The sequence below is a fragment of the Melanaphis sacchari genome, unplaced genomic scaffold, assembly GCF_002803265.2.
Source record: "Melanaphis sacchari strain LSU unplaced genomic scaffold, SCAv2.0 Contig165_pilon_pilon, whole genome shotgun sequence".
NCBI classification, from domain to species: Eukaryota; Metazoa; Arthropoda; class Insecta; order Hemiptera; family Aphididae; genus Melanaphis; species Melanaphis sacchari.
The window spans coordinates 26,895-47,092 of record NW_020270759.1 but is presented as its reverse complement, the minus strand read 5'-3'; the positions used below and the strand labels follow the sequence as shown (position 1 = coordinate 47,092).

At 30.0% G+C, this 20,198-nt stretch overlaps 3 protein-coding genes across 3 annotated transcripts; 1 reads left to right on the top strand and 2 right to left on the bottom strand.

Annotated features, from left to right (window-relative positions):
• Positions 1-5,536: 5,536 nt before the first annotated feature.
• On the bottom strand, positions 5,537-7,748 carry LOC112592278 (52 kDa repressor of the inhibitor of the protein kinase-like). Its single transcript, XM_025336290.1, has 3 exons — positions 6,197-7,748; positions 5,991-6,135; positions 5,537-5,681 (listed from the first exon to the last, which is right to left on the bottom strand). Exons 1-3 carry the CDS (start codon positions 7,746-7,748, stop codon positions 5,537-5,539), a joined length of 1,842 nt encoding a protein of 613 aa, XP_025192075.1.
• Positions 7,749-9,113: 1,365 nt separating this feature from the next.
• On the bottom strand, positions 9,114-9,773 carry LOC112592277. The gene has a single exon (XM_025336289.1). The coding sequence runs from the start codon at positions 9,771-9,773 to the stop codon at positions 9,114-9,116; it is 660 nt and encodes a 219-aa protein (XP_025192074.1).
• Positions 9,774-18,917: 9,144 nt separating this feature from the next.
• LOC112592276 (piggyBac transposable element-derived protein 4-like) lies at positions 18,918-20,042 on the top strand. The gene has a single exon (XM_025336288.1). The coding sequence runs from the start codon at positions 18,918-18,920 to the stop codon at positions 20,040-20,042; it is 1,125 nt and encodes a 374-aa protein (XP_025192073.1).
• Positions 20,043-20,198: the final 156 nt, after the last annotated feature.

Here is a 20,198-nt window from a genome sequence, read left to right as displayed (position 1 = left end):
TTCGGTAGTTCGTTCGTTACGTATTGTAACCAACGCTTTAAATCTATCTCGAAGGTAGGCCAATGCAATCCCATCAAACTTGGGCAACGGTATCTCGCAAATGCGAATTCAGTTATTAACAGTCGGTGGTGCAATGGTGTCGGAACATTACGAGAATGTAAATTTGAATTAATGTACGACATATCGGCATCCGCGCCTTTGGGATGAGACTATCAGCGATCGCTTTTGATTCGGTGATAAGTGCACGGACTTCGGCTGGCAAACCTGACGAGTACTCGCTCGTCTTGTCGAGTTTATTAAAAATCTAAAACCGACTCGTCCTCCAACTAAACTGGGACCATAACATGTCTAAATCGGTCACGGCAACTAAGAATTGCGGAACCACTTTAGGTTCACTCGAAACGCAACGCTAACTCGTGAACCGATCGTATACTAGCTACCGCATTTGTACGTAATATTTCCGCGCGCGCCTCCCACGTGTTAAACGCTCAACGTCTTTGGCTTCAGCCATGACAGCAATTGATATACAATTTTAATAACTTAGAAAACACGGCTAACTACTGCCGAAATTAATATAACAATAAACGCCGAAAATCAAACGCGCGTAAAATACGTGACCACGTAACAAATTCAATTCAAGATAGTGAACAATATTTAAGTATTTAACTGACCTGTATATAAAAGTTAATCTAGTTAGCACCCAGATAAATACCTAATTAAATAAACGACTAAAACCTACGCTCACTGAACCTCCCCGGTTCCCAAAAACCACGCTCTGCTACCAAAATGTTTTCGCTGCGACAGAGCTTACGATAGAGGGCAGTTTTCTGCCGCAACTTGCGCAGATGATAGACAAAGGATCGGTGACCAACTTATAAATATATACGAAATACTCAAAATTTAAGAATGACAATATCACTGCAACGCCTAGCGTACAGTGTACATATATATTACAAATAAATTATATATATGAAAAGGTTCGTATTGACTAATAATTAATAATATGCGGGCGCCCAGAGCATTTACATATAAGATAATATAGTATAACAAATTAATAAACAATAATTACACCTATAATAATGTGCGCTAATAAAATTTTATAGGCCTTTAAGTACAAGGACCTTCAATGCCACAGGTATAAAAGAAAATATATAATAATACGTAATCGTATACTAATAATAACAGTTGGGCATTAAGGTCATAGTATACAAATAATAATTTTACTGGCCACTGAACACGAGGGGACAAATATGAGTAGAATAACAATGTAGGACCTGATGGCGACAGCACTGGACCAACTGGCTCCTTGACACCGATGACGACTGTAGCTGATGCAAACAAGCTCTTCGTTGACGAGTTAAAAAAAAAAAAATGACACCTCGTGATCACATGCGGTTTTGTTGGTTGCGACACGCAAAAATAACGGTTGACGAACACGTTGTTCTCAGGTCAACCGTTGTAAAAAGACAGACACACAGACGTCGAGCTGGCTAGCGATTCGGCCATGGGCTTACGAACTGTCACCAGACAGCGGAGGCGGAGCTTGCTGGACACAGCTTTATCTTGTAGCCGGACACCTTATCTTTTGCCACACCTGTGGTGTCCCGAGGAGATATATATATAATTTGGCCAAAAGAAAAACCGTTCCGCGATCGAACAATTAGCGTATTAATATTCAAGACGAATTTTTTTTAATTTAAATTAGTTTAACTATATAAGTAAAAAAAGGTAGCCAAGTGGGTGTCGCTCTGCTTTACAGTAGGTTACAAGTGAGTCACTACATACCTACTGGATTGTGTTAAATTTGAATTCAGTGATATAATATTGTATAAGAAAAACGAATCCTAACGAAGATGAAGAGTCAGCCTATGATATATTATAATAATATATATTTGTAACTAGAAAATAATTTAAAATTTGACAATTTTTTTTTCAAAATTCAAACATAAAAAACTTATAAAAAAAACTTCTGCACGTTGATTTTTAATATTTTTTAACTGCTATTGTAACAATAATATGTGCAGGAACCTTGAATTAAATTTTCATGCTTCTTGACCCAACAAATTTATAATTACTAATTTATTAACAACTATAGAAAAAAAATTGAAAATGTCCGTAAATGGACAGAAAAAGTGAAAATGTTTTGAAAATAGTATCAAGCACGGTATATTATACTATAATATACCGTGGTATCAAGTATAGGAATTGATACAATAGATATATAGAATAAATTATTAAAAGTATCTACAGTTATTCGTTTTTTTAATTACAAAATAAGAAAATCGCTACATGATAAATCGAGTGAATATCCAATGTTGTAAAAATCTGAATTTCAAACGCTCATAAAAATTAAATTTGTATTTCCGGTAGATATTTTTTTCATAAAACTAGACAACGTTATGAAGAATCTTGTACTAAATTTTTAAATTTTAGATTTTAGATTTAAAAAGAAAAATTGTTATGAATTTCTAACAAAATAATTTGCACATTTTCTTTATTTTTACGTATTTTCTATTCTGTGATAATAAACAGAAATTTTGTTATTTTCTATCAAACACAATTTGCTAATGCCTAATACATAAAACAATAATTTATATATTATTTACAAATATATTTTACCAATATTACGTATCATGTAATTTATTAATTTATATGGTATTCGAAGATGTACTCGCGTCTTTTAGTCTAAACTATCTATGTCCTATACTTATTCATAGATAGCTAGATGTATATAGTATTCTTATCATGAATTTTTTTTGTAATACGATTTCAATATTTTTATATCAAAAGATATTTTGATAATATTAAATGATATATTATGTGTTCTGTACATTTGTAAGTACCTACATAATTACATTTTAATTTATATATAGTATATGAACAATAAAAATGTTTAGTTTATACATATTGTTTTTTTTACATATAGGTACTGCATTGCAATAATATAAATAATTATATTATTACAGTAGGTATTTATTTAATAAATATTATGTACAACAATCAACTTCATATTTTATGTAGGTATTATGTTTAAAATTAAAATAAGTAAATACATCAATATTTACTAATCAGAACTATTTAAAATGTTATTAATAAATAAAAATTAAATTATAGAACAAAAATTGCTTCATGTCATTTATAAGTTACAACGTAAAATACGTAACACTTTTACTAAAAAATCTATTTAATCATAATGAAATTATTATTTTACATGTATTTTAAAAAGTAATTGGGTTAGAAATATAAATCGAGTTTTGGTGTATAATAATTTGTATGCTTAATTTATTGGTTAATATTTTTAAGCAATCAGGAGCTTTAATTAAAAAATAGGTTTGCGACTTGCGAGCTAGTAGCGAGTTAGCGCACCGTATAGAATTCACGGGCGACAATTTACGTAACGGCCTGTAATGACGTTTGACGCGAAACGTTCTAAACGACCGTCTGTGAAATAATAATGTACCTCTCCTGCAATAACAACACGTGGACCCCGTCGCGTACACGATGGGCGTGGTTACGGCCTACCGCGACGGCGGCGATATGAAATTCAACGCCATCTCTTGAGCGTTGTATACGTTTCACTTTTACTGTGACGCCCTCTTAATAAATTATTGTATTATTCATTTATAATTTTTCGTTATGAATTTTAAAACTTTTTCTTTAGTCGTAGTTTTATAGTAGAATTATAATTCATAAATATAGATTATAATGTTTATAAAACTATATATGTATTGTTGAATAACATGAATGGCATTAAGTAGGTACTTGAATATGTAAATAATAGTCTATTAATGACGAAGAGCTCAAAACGCAAATGTATCCACTATCCATAAAGCCGGGTTTACATTGGTAGAGTATTTGGTATAGTACGACGGTAGAGTGAGTACTCTACCGTTTCTAGCATAATGTAAACACTCAGGAATAGTATAAGTAGAGTACTAAAGATAGTAATCGGTATAGTAGAGTAGTTAACCACTGTGGTAAAGTACACTCTACTTGCTTTTACCCCCACCACCGTTTTTACTGTACTCTACCACCACTCTACTGGTGTAAACAGTCTAGTTTTGGTATAGTAAAGTAAAATATTGTTGATATCGCCTGAATCGGCACGTGTATTCATATTTATTTTTAAACTTTGTATACATTTTTAATTTTGTTTAATGTTTTTAAACCTTATAATATAATATAACTATTCTACATTTCTGATCGTATTGTAGTAAATTGTTTTATTTCATTATAAAAGTGGTTTTAATAATTTTTAAAAATGAAGTGGTCTGAAAGTGACACGATAGCTCTGGTGGAATTGTATGAAAAGCATGAGTGTATATGGAATATTGATTCTAAAGATTATAGAAATAAATTAATGAGAGACGCTGCCTACGAATATATCGTCAAGACACTTAAAAAAGATAATTTTGGCGTGACTGAACTAAACCAAAAAATAAAAAACTTAAGGTGTACTTACAACCAAGAACTATTAAAAATAAAAAAATCACAGAAGTCTGGTAGTGGTGTAGATGATCTATATGTTCCAAATATAAAATGGTTCAAATTGATGGATTCATTCATGAAAAATGTCAAGTCTGTGAAAATTGGTTGTACACAGGACAATGCAGAAAGTGGAGGTAAGTAATATTTATTTTATTGATATTACTATTTACTAAACTGATTTTCCTCTTTAATTGTTCTTGTAACTTGAAGTACAGTCAATTTTTTACAAATTATGACTATTTTACCAAAATATGCTGTTAAAACAACTAGAGTTTTAAAGTTTTCATTGAATTAAAAAAGTATAAATATTTAGACATATTATATTTAGATATATTATAAATTTATAATATACCTAACAGTATTTAGTTATAGTTTTAAGAAGATGAATGTTAAAATATTGGAAATATTAAAATTGTTAGAAATGCTACCGTCAATCAGGCCAACTTGGGGCAGCTTTGAAATTAATATTTCTAAGATAACAACAGAATACTTGTCTCACATTAATTAATTGAGAAGAGACGGTTATGGAGGTAAAATTAAAAGATAATATTTTTGCCCCGAGTTGGCCCGGTTGACGGTAGATATTTTTTCAGATGGTATAGTACATATAATTGAAAATTAAATTAACTAAACAGATACAACTAGTAAAAACAGTTTGTTATTTATTAATTAATTAGTTTAATCAGTAGCGTAGCTGGAGCTCAATCAAGGGAGGGGCTATTTGCCTATTTAAAAATTGTAATACACCACAAAATATTGTGAGGAATTCGAAATTTTCCATTTATTATTTTTAACCGTACATTAATGTATTTTTTAACTAATTATTGCTTAATATTTATTTGATGTTATAAAAAAAACCGTAGGATATACATATTATACTTAAATCCTAAAGTCATGTAATACTCGTATCCCGGCTAATGCAGCTGAGTCCTTGATTTGGTTATAATAAAACAAAATTAAGAAATACATATAGGTACCTTTATATATATGGCTATATAAATATATAAATTGTACAACAAATCAGAAAAAAAAATATTTACAACAATTTTCAAAGTAATATAGATCTATTTTTTACTTTTGAAAACTGATCTATGATTGTTTCAACATCCACTTCAATATCTCTATGGATATTTAATAAAGCCAAACCAGTTAGTCGTTTCTCACCCATCTTTGCTCTTAACCAAGTTTTTAATCTAAAACAAAGCATCATGCAACAGCATAAAAGCAGAGGTAAAAGCAAAATCAAATGTAAGCAATTTATTTATTTATAACATATTATATAAATAAATATGCATAATTATTAATTATAAGTAGTGAATATTTTATGAATAATAAGTAATAAGAATAACTAACTACTAAATAAATGTTTAATAACCATCTTAGTAAATAATATAGTCTTAACTGAAGAATATTGAAGCAGTAGTTTATAGTTTGAATTAAAGTCTATTAATAATAAACATTAGGGAAATTTAATAAAAAAAAAAATAGCTTAAATATTTTACCTGCGCAAAGTGGAAAAGCTGCGTTCGGCAGTTGCTACACTAATTGGCAAAGAAGCAAGAATGTGAAGCAAAGAACTAATATTAGGGTAAATCATATCAGAACACTCATCAATTACTTCTAAGATATTTGATGGTAGACAATTACCTAAAATAATATAAAAATAAAAAATAAAAGATAAATAGAATAATTTCTTAAAATGAATCACCTTTGTAATGGATCCATTTGGTATACCACAATTCAATTTCTGACTCAAACAGCACATCTGTGGTATCCTTAAAAAATGAATATTTATTTTTTATTTCATTAAGTATTTCTTTCCTTTCGTTTTTTGTCAATTTTACTAAATGCTTAGGAACTAATTTGGTAATAGCTTTAAGTGTCTGGTTTTCATGATTCCCAAATCTTCTACACATGTCACTTATAATACCGTCTAATAATGGAATGAAAATAGTAATTTTGTAAAACTCTTCACAACTATTTACATTGGGTGGATTTGATCTATTGTTCTGTTTACCAGCAATCCTTGGTATTTTTATATCAAAATCTAGTTCTTCCATCAGGTCTTTGCATTCATTAAAAATATTTTGAAAGTTAGTATCACAATCGGAACGGTTGTTCTTGAGAATTGAAATTATATTTTCAATGATTTCAGAAGAAGTTAATATATCTTGGTATTTTCCTTGTAGTGTCTTACTTGCGTGATACGTTACAGCTAATACAGATGATAATGAGTAGAGAGAAATTATAAATTCACAGTTCGAAATTGAAAATAAAAGGGTTTTGGCTTTAGACGATGATACTATATCATCCCATTTTGATATAGATGTAAGGGCATTAATAATCTCAGGTAATGACATTTTAAAATGCAACACACTATCATGCCTTTCTACCCACCTGGTCTGACAAATACTTACAAATTGTTTTTTGAGCATTTTTTTTAATATGAAATTGCGTTTTGCTGATGCGTTAAAAAAGGATATAACTTGTTCCATGATACCAATACAGTTACGAATTGATTGAACTGTTGATGACTTTGAAATTGATAGATTCAGAGCATGATTATTGCAAGGACAATGAATTGCATTTTTTGTTGACTGCTGGATACGCTGAACAGCCCCAACTATAGTAGAAACCATCACTGCACAGCCATCAGTAGCAATACCTACACAATTATCAAATTTTAAGCCAAGTTTGGACATCATTTGTATAACTATATCACCAAGAAATTCTCCAGTCAATTTTGGTTCTATCTGGTTGTTTGAATCTACTCCATCGCTGCCTTCATTTTCATTGTCCATAGATGAATGACAATCAATAAATGTAACAAATCTTTCAAACACTTTTCCTGAATAAATATATCGGATACTTAAACTCATTTGAGAGATTGTTGAGACATCAGTTGTTTCATCGAATATAATACTGTAGTACTTAGCCTGTTCAATATCTTTAATGATTTTACATACAATTTCTTTTCTGATACACTCTATTAATTCATTTTGAATAGTAGGACTTATAAAAGTTGCTTTTGCATTATTATTTTTTAAATGACTTTCAAGAGTTTTGTCACCTGATAAAATTCTAAACTTTAAAATTTCTCTGAAGTTGCCTTCATTAATAACAGTTTCTGATGAATGAGGTTCAGAAGAAAGTATACCATAATCTTTGTGTCCTCTTAAAGCAATATTTTGGCGTCCTAAGAAAATGATACTTTCAATTATTGGTACTAAGCGCTCTCTATTTTCTTTAATTTGTTTCATACGTTCAGTATCAATTATGTTAATCACAACTTTATTTGGGTTTGAAAAAGTTTTTTGAAAATCAAAAGAAAATTGAACACAATTTTTATGATAGTCGTTATTTTGATGTGTTTCTAATAGCCCATCTTTTCCTAATAATTTGGCAAACTGGTTTAGCGGCTCAGTAATAAGTCGTTTTAATTTTTCTGTACCTCTTCGACCGCCATACTCAGATGTTAGGAAAAGTATACAGTACTTACAAAATAGTCCATTTTTTGATCTTGAATATTCTAGCCATGTAAATTGTTCAAAGTGATTTTTCCTTAAATAACGCTTAAGTTTCTTACTGTTTTTGTTATGAATGGAAAATGGGTAAATGAAATGTTCATCTGGTACATTTGAACGTTTTAACAAGGCAGCTTTAGTATGGTCATCGATTTTTAAACCAAACAAATTTCCAATATCTAATTCTTCTGAAACTTAAAAAGGCGCAGTTATCAAAATAATAATATAATAAAATTCAAATCTGAAATAGGTAGGTACCTACTAAAATATAAAAATAAAAATTATAAGTAGAATGGAAAAAAGTATGTAAACATCTTTAAGAGACTACTTACCATTAATAGAATGTTGATTATCATCAATTTGTTTTTGTTCATCATTTTCTAATGTTTTATTTTTTTTAGTAGGACATGTAACTAAAATATTTTCTTCAGATTTATTAGTTTTAAAATAATCATTTATTCTCTTCATAATGAAACAATCAGTTTATAATAAAATAATCTTAATTGTAGACTATTTTATTTATAAAAAGATACAGAATAGAGAGAAAATAAATAATTAATTAATAAACAAAACAGTTGCAAAAGCCACAGACAATTGGGGTGCAAAAACACTTAACACTTCAGAATTCAGTACTTCACGTCTTTTTGGTTATCATTTCGGCTACCTCCACAATAATTTTGATAATATAACAAACGTAGATTGTATTCCGTGGTATAGTGTGATATCAGTGTATTACTACAACCGTGGTATATTAATTTAGACAAGAATTGGCCGATATCATTATCAACACATTTTGGTAACGTTGATAAAAATTTAAAATACGAAATGAATATTAAATATCACTTGTGTAAATTCTATATTATTTTATTACCTATATACAGGATATAACCGTGATTAAAATATCACCAATAAAAATGCCAAGGGGGGGGCCATACACCCATGGCCCCCCCCTCAAATACGCCACTGAGTTTAATTACTTACAATGCATTTAGGTACAAATTTTTCAAAATATTATAACATATTTAATATAATTAAACTAATTAAATTAACTAAACAGATACTATTAGTCTAGACTTTATACATATTTATTAGTATATATGCCTATATTGCCAAGGGTACAGCTCCTTCATTTACAAAATAATTTTTCAAATTATCGCGTATTTTGTTGGCCAAGTCTGATGCTCTTCTTTCCCTATGATTTTCCAAATTTCGAAGCTCAATTATTTCCGTTCTCCAGCGACCTTCTCTCATTAAACCACTCGATATATCTTCTTCATCAATAGAGCCAGGTGGTAGGTATGTAGAGGAAGATTTTCGTAGAAAGTTGTGAAGAGCGCACGCAGCTAGTACAAGTTTGTTCACCGTTTTTAAATTGCAATATATTTTTTTATCAAATACTCGAAATCTGCTAACCAAAATGCCAAAAGCATTTTCTACAATACGTCTTGCTCTGCTTAAGCGATAATTAAAAATTTTTTGAGGTTCAGTTAGAGCTGTTCTGTAACATTTATATCGTTTCATCATATAATATCGCAACGGAAATGCATCATCGGCTACAACGCAATATCCTAATGGAAGCAGATCTTTTAGCAAAAGTTGTCCAAGTTCACAATTTTGGAGAATACCACCGTCCGATGCTGACCCCTTGCTGCCGATTGATACATAAGTAAAACAATAGTTATGGTCAACCAGTGTCATCAACACTACACTGTTAGTCCCCTTATAGTTGTAATATTCACTTCCACAGTTAGGAGGTGCCATTATCAACACATGTTTGCCGTCAATTGCTCCTCAGCATTTAGGAAAATTCCATGTATCTTCAAAGCCTTTCGCAATGCTTGTCCATTCTTCATAAGTTTTTGGCATTTAAATATTTAATTATTATATTATTATTTGAATAACTACCATACAATGTAATACAACTGTGTACATTTATTTATTTTATTTATTTTTGTTTTTTTAATTAACCAAGGTAACGAAGAAGGGCTGTTGGAAAATGTAACAGGTGTATTCACAGAAATGTCTACAACGCCGATGACAACTGTAGTTGCTGGAAACCCACAAGTGCCTACAACACTAACTGCAAAAACTCCAGTAGTTACAAAAACATCAGCTAAAAAAAGGAAGCTTCATCATTTTACAACAGCAATTACAGAATTGCGTAATATTCAAAATGATTTAAATAAAATGGATTCCACTGAAATAAGTGATAATGATGCGTTTGGCCAGTACGTTATTGCATCACTTAATAAGTTGTCACCAAGGCAAGCTATTTTGGCTCAAAGTGATATACAGTCTCTTTTGACCAAGTATCGATTAGCAGAACAGTCTGGGTCAAACAGTTTTCATTCTACGTCACCACAATATTTTTATACAACTGATGAAGATACATCTACACAATACAATATAGCAACTGATCAAGATACATCTACCCAATACACTCTACTATCAGCCAACAAAGGCAACGAACATGATGAAGATAACAGGGACAATATCATTGCAAAAGCCTGGTCATTAATTTAAATTTAATTTTCCCCAAATAGGATTTTTTTTTTGTTTATCTAATTTTTCAGTCCATAATATTAAAATGTTTTGAACTTTAAAAAAATTAAAATCATTTTTATTGTAGTTGGTATTAGTTATAGTAGTTTTAACATTTAAACTAATATATTGTAAATGTTCTATATTTTGTTAATATATAATAAAATATATTGTACCTATGTACGAAATGATTTTAAAGAAAAATACCTACCTTAATATATTGTTCCAGGGCTTGATAAATGGCGTCACAAACTTCTGGTAAAAATTTAGATATTGCGGGAATTGACACTCTAAAGAAATGTTGTAGGGTTCGGTAACTATTACCAGTCGCTAAATAATTCAATGTTATTTGTAGCTTAATGCGCGCTGGTAGTGCATCTCGAAGAATAGTGTCCTGTTTTTGAATAGTTGGTGATACCAAATTCAATAATTGTTCAAAATTTTCAGTTGTCATTCTTAAACACAGCCTGTACTCTTCTGGATCCTCTAAAGCTAGTTCAGTAAGAAGATTTTCTGATGCGCCAAGAACTGTTCTTCTTTTTATCCACTCTCGAACCCAAATTCGTTTTTCTTCATTACTCTCATCAATGAATTCTAAAATATCGTTTACTAACGCAGTTGTAACTACTCGAAGGCATTTTTTTAATAATTTTCGACAATGACGTCGACGTACGATATTTGTTTATTTGATGTTTTGAAGTTGATCAAACCTAACCGTCACGGCGTGAGTTTACACTTCAACTGCACTCTCTCCTACTAAATACTAGCTTCGTGTAAACAGTTACTCTACTAAAACTAGTAGAGTAGAGTGAGTAGGCAAAATAGTAGGCTAGTGTACTCTACCAAATACTCTACCAATGTAAACCCGGCTTAAGGCTGGCAACACATGAGCGTTATTTTACGGCGCGTTTTGTTAAAATACATTAAAATAAATAAAGCACAATACACTGGTGTCGCACCGTAATATTATGGTGTGACATTTCGAAAACTGCCGCGTGCACCTTGACCATACCGTACGTTAAAAATAGCGCGCGATGGGTATTTTCTGTTAATAAGCATTAAATTAAATGAGCAGCTTCACATGGGCCATAATAATCGCGTGATAGTCGGACAGTTTGTTATTTATCGTTGATCATTTTAGTCGTACTCGTAGTAGTAGCCAAATTGCAATGTCAATCGATTTCATTATGTCCTCAACCGATGAAGAAACTCAGATTCTTGATGAAGATATTTTGAATGTTTATCTTTTGGTAGCATCAGTAGAGGATAGGCCGTTGCTATGGGATAAGACGTTAGATTCATACTCAGACCGAAACAAGAAAAGGAAATGCTGGAGAGACATATTTTGTATAATGAAACCGGGATTTGAAGAGCTGCATATAAAGGATCAAAAAATTATAGGTAAATTAAAAAAATTGTTTATTATGGTTTATTAGTTAAAGCATTGATTATAAATAGTATAGATGGCCTACTGCCATAGAAAATATGCTACGCATCAGTTGGCGGTAGCCGTTATACAGCGACAGGCACTAGACTAGTACTGGCGGTGAACGTTGTAAGCGCTTGTATTTGCAGGAGTGGGGGACCGACGGTACTAGACTACTTCCATGTGAATCGACTGCACTATATAGATCGACACAATTAATTATAAATAGATTGAAAAATACTGTTTACCATTATAATATTTTTGCATTTATTTCATTTTGCTCTCATACATTGTTCAGTAAAGACTAAAGACCTCTTCTATAGCTGTTTGTTGGAACTTATTGAATATGTCTGGTGATAAATGCGTGTTTTTCAATTGTAATTTAACGAGGAGATCCTCTAAAAATAGTTTTTATTCTTTCCCTAATTATGAGGAATTGGCTAAAAAATGGATTTCAAATTCAGGTAAATTATTTAAGAGGACGGCAGGACGCTACCCATGCATTTGTTGTCTCCGTCCTACACACGCACGGCATTGTAAATTTTCGTTCCCTAGTTTCAATAATGTGCTGTTAGTTTTTATATTAGAGTAACTTGACCTATTATCAAACTTTTAGATATGAACAATATGTGTGTTTAAGCGTTGGTGATTTTCCTATTTTTTCATTTTCAAGCAGGATATGGGTATATGAAATATCAAAAATTAAAAATGCTCATATCTCGATTGAAAATTAAAATATCGAATAAAAGCTAACGATTAAGTACAGATAATATAATAATCTAAAAATTGTATTATAAGTCAACTAACTCTAATATCAAAACTAACAGCACACTATTGAAATTAGCGAACGAAATTTTGCTATGTCATACGTGTATAAGACGGAGACAACAAATGCATGTGTACATCCTCATAATAATAAATATTACTGAATTACTTATTTGTATTTAATTAAACATAAGAAATATCAAGCTAGTGTCACTCAGTCCTAAACGGTTGAAAAAAAGGTACATTTGTGCTAATCACTTCGATGATAAAATGTACAACAAGCCAGTTGGTACAATTCGTCATACATTAATTAAAAATGCTGTTCCAATGAAATATTCTCTGGGTAGGTAACATTTGTTTTCTATCAATTAATTTGGAAGGGCCTTTTCTGAAAAGGATTCATGAATAAACCTAAAATTATTTCAAAGATTTCCTTTTTCATATAATGATATAAAAAGTAAACCTCAGTCATTTTATAATTATTATAAGCAAAACTTATGGACAATCTTGTATTCAATTGTCAATTCTTAGCTATAAATACAAAAAAATGTATACATTTTGAACTACAAAATAATTTGCACGAATTTCGACAAATTTTGTCAATATTTGATTTTCAAACGCTTATAAAAAAAATTGTGCTTATGTATTTGAATAATTTTTGAATCACTCATTAGATTAACTTAAGAAAAACTTTCTATTAAATTTTCACTCCGTGCGTCCTAATGTATATGTAAATAGTGATACTAAAAATAGGCGTATTCTTAGATCCGGATCTGTATCTAATTATGAAGTTATAATATTTCAATGATAAATAATAAAAACTTTCTTTTTACTTATCACTGCTTATCACTTGTTATAAACAAAATATAATTGTTGTTTAGATAATTTGACATCAGCAGAATCGCTTGAAGTTTAAACACCGAAACGTAAATACGATAGGCGTCACAGATCAAATAGCCCCGTTGATAAGCAGCTCCTATTCGATGAAAGTCCGGGTTTATCTATAACACCAACTACGAAATCTTTTGGATCATCATTGATTTTATTTCCTACTCCTCAAAAAAATCACCAAAAAAAAAAATTGTTAAACGGAATATGTTCTTAAAAACAAGTTATTAACTTTACAAAGGATGTTAAAAAGAAAACAATCTATAATAAGTGCTTTGAAAAAAAAAATTAATACAACTCAAAATATTTCAAAAAATTATGTACAAAATTTTTTTTCCAAAACAAAATTTTTATCAAAGAATTCTAAAGCTCTTACAAAGATGCAAGTTCTACATAAAAAACGTAAACCACGGTCTCCTCAAGAAAAAAAAAATCACCTTGTCACTGTATTATAAATCGCCAGCCACTTACAATTATATGCGTAAAAGTGGTATTATACTACCGGGGAAAACCACTGTAAAGCGTTGGTTGAACTCGATTAATTTTTCCACTGGTTTTTCATCAATGTACATAGAACAAATTAAACTTAAAACGTCAAATTTTACATACGACGAAAAAAAGTGCGTCATTTTATTAGATGAAGTTTCTATTATGAAATCTATTGAGTACAATAAAATATTAGATGAGATCGAAGGGTTCGAAGATTTAGGGCCTTTGGGTCGAACACCAACATTTGGATCACATGCTTTAGTGGTAATGCTACGCGGACTTTATAAAAAATGGAAATTTCCTTTTTGTTATTTTTTTGCGGGAAACGGAGTAAAAGGTGATGATTTGGTGATAATTATAAAGACATGTGTGGAAAAAGTTATAACTAAACTCAACCTAATACCGACTTCTATTGTTTGTGATCAAGGTACACAAAACCAACGAATGTTCAAATTACTTGGTGGAACAGAAGATAGGCCATTTACATAATAAATGATAATAAAATATTTTTGATTTATGATATGCCATATTTGGTAAAAAGTATAAGGAATAATCTGTTGTCTGGTGATTTTGAAATCAACAGTAGCATTATATCATTCAAAGACATAAGAAAAACTTACGAAACGGACATAAAAAACACTGCTCGAGTTATGCCCAAAATAACGCCAACGCATCTTTCCCCAAACACGTTCCAGAAAATGAACTGTAAGCTAGCGATTCAACTTTTTAGTAACTCCGTATCGGCTGCTATTAAAACGTGTATCTCTACTGGTGAACTGAAATCTAATACGGCAATAAATACCGCAAACTTCATACAAATTATTAATGATATGTTTGATGCAGCGAATAGTAAAAATCTCTACGATCTTAATATTAATAAAAGACCAATAAGCGATAATAATACATGTGTACTCCAAAATTTAGATAAAACTCGATTGATATTTAAAAACGCGAAAAAAATTAATTTAAAAACAAATAAAATTAGTGTATCTCCTTGTTTTACGGGTATCATTTGGTCAACAACCGCCATAAACAATCTATTTTAAAGTGAAAAAGAAGATATGAGCCAATTTCAGCTAGGAAAGGATTACTTTTTAATGACAAATCGTCTAACACAAACGCACTAGAACATTTTTTTTCAGTAATGAGACAAAAAAATGGATACAACAGGAATCCCACAGCGAGAACTTTCTGTTGTTGTTTTCATCATATATGCATTTACAGTTTAATGCAATGTGCATCGTGTTGTAGCGACTGTGAGGCTAATGAAGACAATTACATGACCGTAGATGTATTCGAAAACGTAACTGTAGTACCGGAGCCTGCAGTAGATGAATATTTGAATGAAACGCTCGAATCAGATTCTAGTATTTCAGAAACTTCTGGTAGCCCTAACACAACTGGCGAGGCAATACCAATATCGTTGGAGACTTGTAGTATAAGTGTATAACATATTTTGCTGATTACTTGGCAAAAAAATGCCTTCAAAAATTCAATTGTGAAATGTGCAAATTTAATTTAATAAAAGAAAGAAATATAAATGATAAAAATCAACTTTTATTACTGAACAAAACTTATGATTATATTGACGAAGGGTATGGATTGAAAACACCAACAAATATATTGATAGATGTATCTACTATATGTTTAAAAGTTTTTAAAAATAATTTTGATGAAATGAAGTGTGATAAAAAATTATTAGCGCAATTAATTTCTAAAGCAGAAAGTAAAATAAAGGACAAATATTCTATTTTTCAATCTCCATGCAAAGACCACTTTCAATATGTAATTGAACTTCTTTTAAGAACTAGATTATACAAAGAATGTAAGTGGCTCAATATAAACAGTGGGAAACAATCAATGCAAAATGCAGACAAACTTCGAGTTTTACAAAATATGTAATTATTTATTAATGATATTATTATAAGCAGATTTGAAATAATAAATACAGTTGGAAGATGATTGTTTTATTTATTTATACTTCTATCTTGTATTTTTATAATGAAAAAAATTTAATTAAATGTTTATAATTTTAAACACTTTTGAATATTTTGATGAAAACATTGTACTATATTTTATAATCAATGTTATGAGTGTTATGACTAGAGCAAGGACTTTCACGCACTAAAAAATCATCAAATATGCATTTAAAAATATGCACTTATGCATCAAAAAATTAAAAATATGCGGTTAAATATGCCCTTAAAAAAATTAATTTTATTATTATTCTATATAAGTTTTAACTAGATTTATATTATTAAATTGATTTGGAATCTGTTTTGAATGTTGGATCCCATTCTTCTTAATTATTATTCTGCACATAATAAAACAAAAAAGGTATTTTAAAATAATTGATGAATTATTCTCAAATATTTTATTTTATTGTTTTCTAAACGTGCTGCACTTCTGATGTGTTTGTCAGTTTTTAGATGTTGTATGATACTAAAACGTTTTTCACTTGCTACTTTCACGTTACAGATTTTACAAAATAAAATAAGATTATCCGTTGAAAATACAGATTCACCAAACTCGATTACAAAATTACGCAAACGATAAGCTTTTGTCAATTTTTCTTTTGGCATATTGATAGAGTGACAAAAATTAAACACACTAACGTTATATGAAAATTAACCACGAAACTTTAACACACGCGGTGAATGTTCTAGAACTAATGCGAATCTAATCTACCCACTGACTGTAGACACTTGATACTATCGTGTTTATACCACGTACCTACTATTCGTTAAAAATACAAAAATAGACATAATAAATACCTACTGACCGGGCGATTGTAAACTCCACCGATTTACAGGTAGTTAATTTTAGGGTTGGATTTATAACATGTAAATTCCACCGATACATTTTTTTTACCTGAAAAAAAAATGTAAACTCCACCGATACGTATTTTTTCGTCATTTAAGGCAAACAATATTACCAGTATACAATTCGTCAAAGCTGCATCTAAACATTATCAAACCAAATTTTAAAACCTAATTTTAAAACCAAACAAATTTTTTTAAAACCTAAATTTTCTTTGATTAATTATTTTTTATTCATTTATTTTAATTAACATTATTTTAACATCGAACTAGTGATCACTATTAATTATTATTATATCATTTATTTTAATATTGTGTAAAAAAAGATATAAGTATCTAAATATAATATATATAAATAATACATTTTTATTAGATTTTTATGATTTTTTTTTTTTAAATTATTGTTAATTATTATTAATAATTATATATTTTTCAATTTTCTATTATTGATATTTGATTTTTATGATTTTTTTTTTTTTTAATTATTGTTAATTATTATTAATAATTATATATTTAATAAAAATATAATAAATCTGCACCCACATAAATTATGTAAACTTAATTAATCAGATTGGATTTGGATTACAATTTTAAAAAAAACGTACCGGTGGAGTTTACATGAAAAAAAGTCTAAAAAGGTCGCAATCGGTGGAGTTTACATGCGCCCCTACTGACCATTATTATTTTTTCAAGATAATGTTTATCTTTATCGTCTTTATGAGTTTATAACAATTGTTGACCTTAGTTCATGAAAAATATTCATTAAAGCGCTTGATTTTCGACAAACCATCAAAATATGCACTAAAAGCTTAAAATATGCTCTTATAATCAAAAATATGCCCCTTAAACCAAAAAATGTCCAAATATGCAAAAATATGCACTAAAAACTTTGAGTATTTCATCATAAACGTTATGAAATGTATTTTGTACTTAACAAGTTGACTGCCGAGCCATTTTTATTATAATGGTTCTTAGCGCCGTGAGTACCATAATTGGTATTCAACAATACTTATAACTACGCCAAGGCAAATTTTACAGATTTATCATGTGGGCCTTGGGTATTTTTCAGAGAAATCTAATAATATTTTTGTCGTTATCATTTATTATTATACTACTGATTATAAATAAAAATCGGAGTGAGTACCATTTTAGGTATTCAATGCCTATTATATCATAAATTCCTACTCTCGATTACGTTATGGCCACGTGCATGTGCGTATATCGACTTAAAATAGACTATAATATGAAGTTTTCCCTGTAAACTGATAAATATCATTATATCACAATATTGTCGGGACAACAGCAGTGAAGGCTTTAGTATCATCGCCATCCTAGTGTGATTTTGATCAATTTATTTTGTCTTGTTTGTAAAAAAACTCGTACATAAAATACGAAATAAAACATGAATTGTGATCAAATTTTGGCTGCTCTAAGTTCTGATGAAGATGTGTCTGATAATTCATTTGTTGACGATTCAGATGCAGATCCTGATTTCAATATAAATCTTTCGGTAAGATATTTTAGAAATTATATCCCCCATAAATTATTGTTGTATAGTAGGTAGGTGTTAAGAATTGTTTTTATTGTATGCGTAGGATGATAGTGATTTGGAGTATGTTGATGTTTCTGATTCGAGTGACGATGATACCTCTATTATACCCATTATTCAAACACCAACTCAAACTGAACCAAATTGGGGTCCTGTGAGTGAAAATGTTAGCTGTCCAGTTTTCAATGAACAAAATGAAACGTTTGGAATAAATTCAGATTTATTTGATACTTTAATTGATGGAACGCCATTTGATTTTTTTTCCTTGCTCGTGGATAACGAAATTTTAAGTATATTAGTTAATGAAACTAATAGATACGGAAATAATTTGTGTTCACTTCCTTTACGTCCTAAATCTAGATTGAAAAAATGGACAGAAATGGACAGAAGTTAATATTGATGAAATGAAAACATTTTTAGGTATAGTTATGTGGATGGGGTTAACTCCGCAACCGAGTTTGGCATCATATTGGAGTAAAAGTTATTTATATCGTTCTGAAATCCCAAAATACATGACCAGAAATCGCTTTGAAATTATTTTAAGAACATTTCACTGTTCAAACAATGCAGAATGCCCTCCAGGTGATAGACTTTTCAAAATTCGTAATTTGGTAGATTTATTGGTGATGAAATTTAAAATGTGGAACGTACCTCCTGAAAATATGTGTATTGATGAATCTGTAATTCCTTTCGTTGGACGATTATCATTTCGTCAATTTATAAAAAATAAACGACATCGATACGGAATAAAAGTATTTAAATCGTGTATTAATGATGACTATACAATCGGCTTTAAAATTTATGCGGGCCAAGAGTCAGTACCTGGTGTAGGTGTTTCCACTAAAATAGTAATGGAGTTGGCCGAGGACTATTTAGATAAAGGGAGAACAATGTATACTGATAACTGGTACACGTCAGTAACTCTTGCTAATCAACTTCTTAATCGGTCAACGAATTTGGTGGGGACATTACGTTCAAATAGAAAATTTAATCCAGGATCGGTTGTAAAAGCAAAATTAAAAAAAGGAGAAATTATGTCAAGTCAAAGTCAAAATAATATAGTTGTTCTTAAATGGAAAGATAAGCGGGACGTATTAATGCTATCAACCAAACATAAAAATAATACGGTAGTAGTGAATAATAAACGAGGAAAACAAGTTGTAAAACCTCAAATGGTGATTGATTATAACAAAGCAAAAGGGTATGTTGATATTTGTGATTTAAGAAGCTCATATCATTCACCACTTCGGAGGTCATTGAAATGGTATCGAAAAGTCACGTTTGAAATCTTATTGAATACATGTTTATTAAATGCGATGTCTTTGTATACTGCTGTAACTTCAAAAAAAATTAGTGTAACTCAATTTCGTGAAAGTATAATTCATAGTTTGATTAAAAAAATCGAAGTTCAACCAAGTGAAGAGAAACATATTCTTATCAATGCGCAACGAGGAAAATGTTATTCTGTTACAAAGAAATGGCTGAACAAGGCGGAAGACAACATGCTCAAAAGATTACACGTAGAGTTCAGACTAAATGTACCAAGTGTTTAAAATATTTTTGTCTAGAATGTTTTTTTAAGACCCATTCATGTAAATTATTGTAAAATCCAATTAAATTTAAATTAAACTTAGCTATTAACATCATTTTATAGAATTTTTTCTGTACTTTTCATTTCAATGGCTAAATTGAGTACCAAATACGGTCTT

Coding starts and splice junctions, on each gene's coding strand:
- LOC112592278 (XM_025336290.1), bottom strand. CDS start 7,748: ATGAAACAAATTAAAGAAAATAGAGAGCGCTTAGTACCAATAATTGAA. Junction 6,136..6,196: donor CAAATGGATCCATTACAAAG/GTGATTCATTTT, acceptor ATATTATTTTAG/GTAATTGTCTACCATCAAAT. Junction 5,682..5,990: donor AGCTTTTCCACTTTGCGCAG/GTAAAATATTTA, acceptor GCTTTGTTTTAG/ATTAAAAACTTGGTTAAGAG.
- LOC112592277 (XM_025336289.1), bottom strand. CDS start 9,773: ATGGCACCTCCTAACTGTGGAAGTGAATATTACAACTATAAGGGGACT.
- LOC112592276 (XM_025336288.1), top strand. CDS start 18,918: ATGTGGATGGGGTTAACTCCGCAACCGAGTTTGGCATCATATTGGAGT.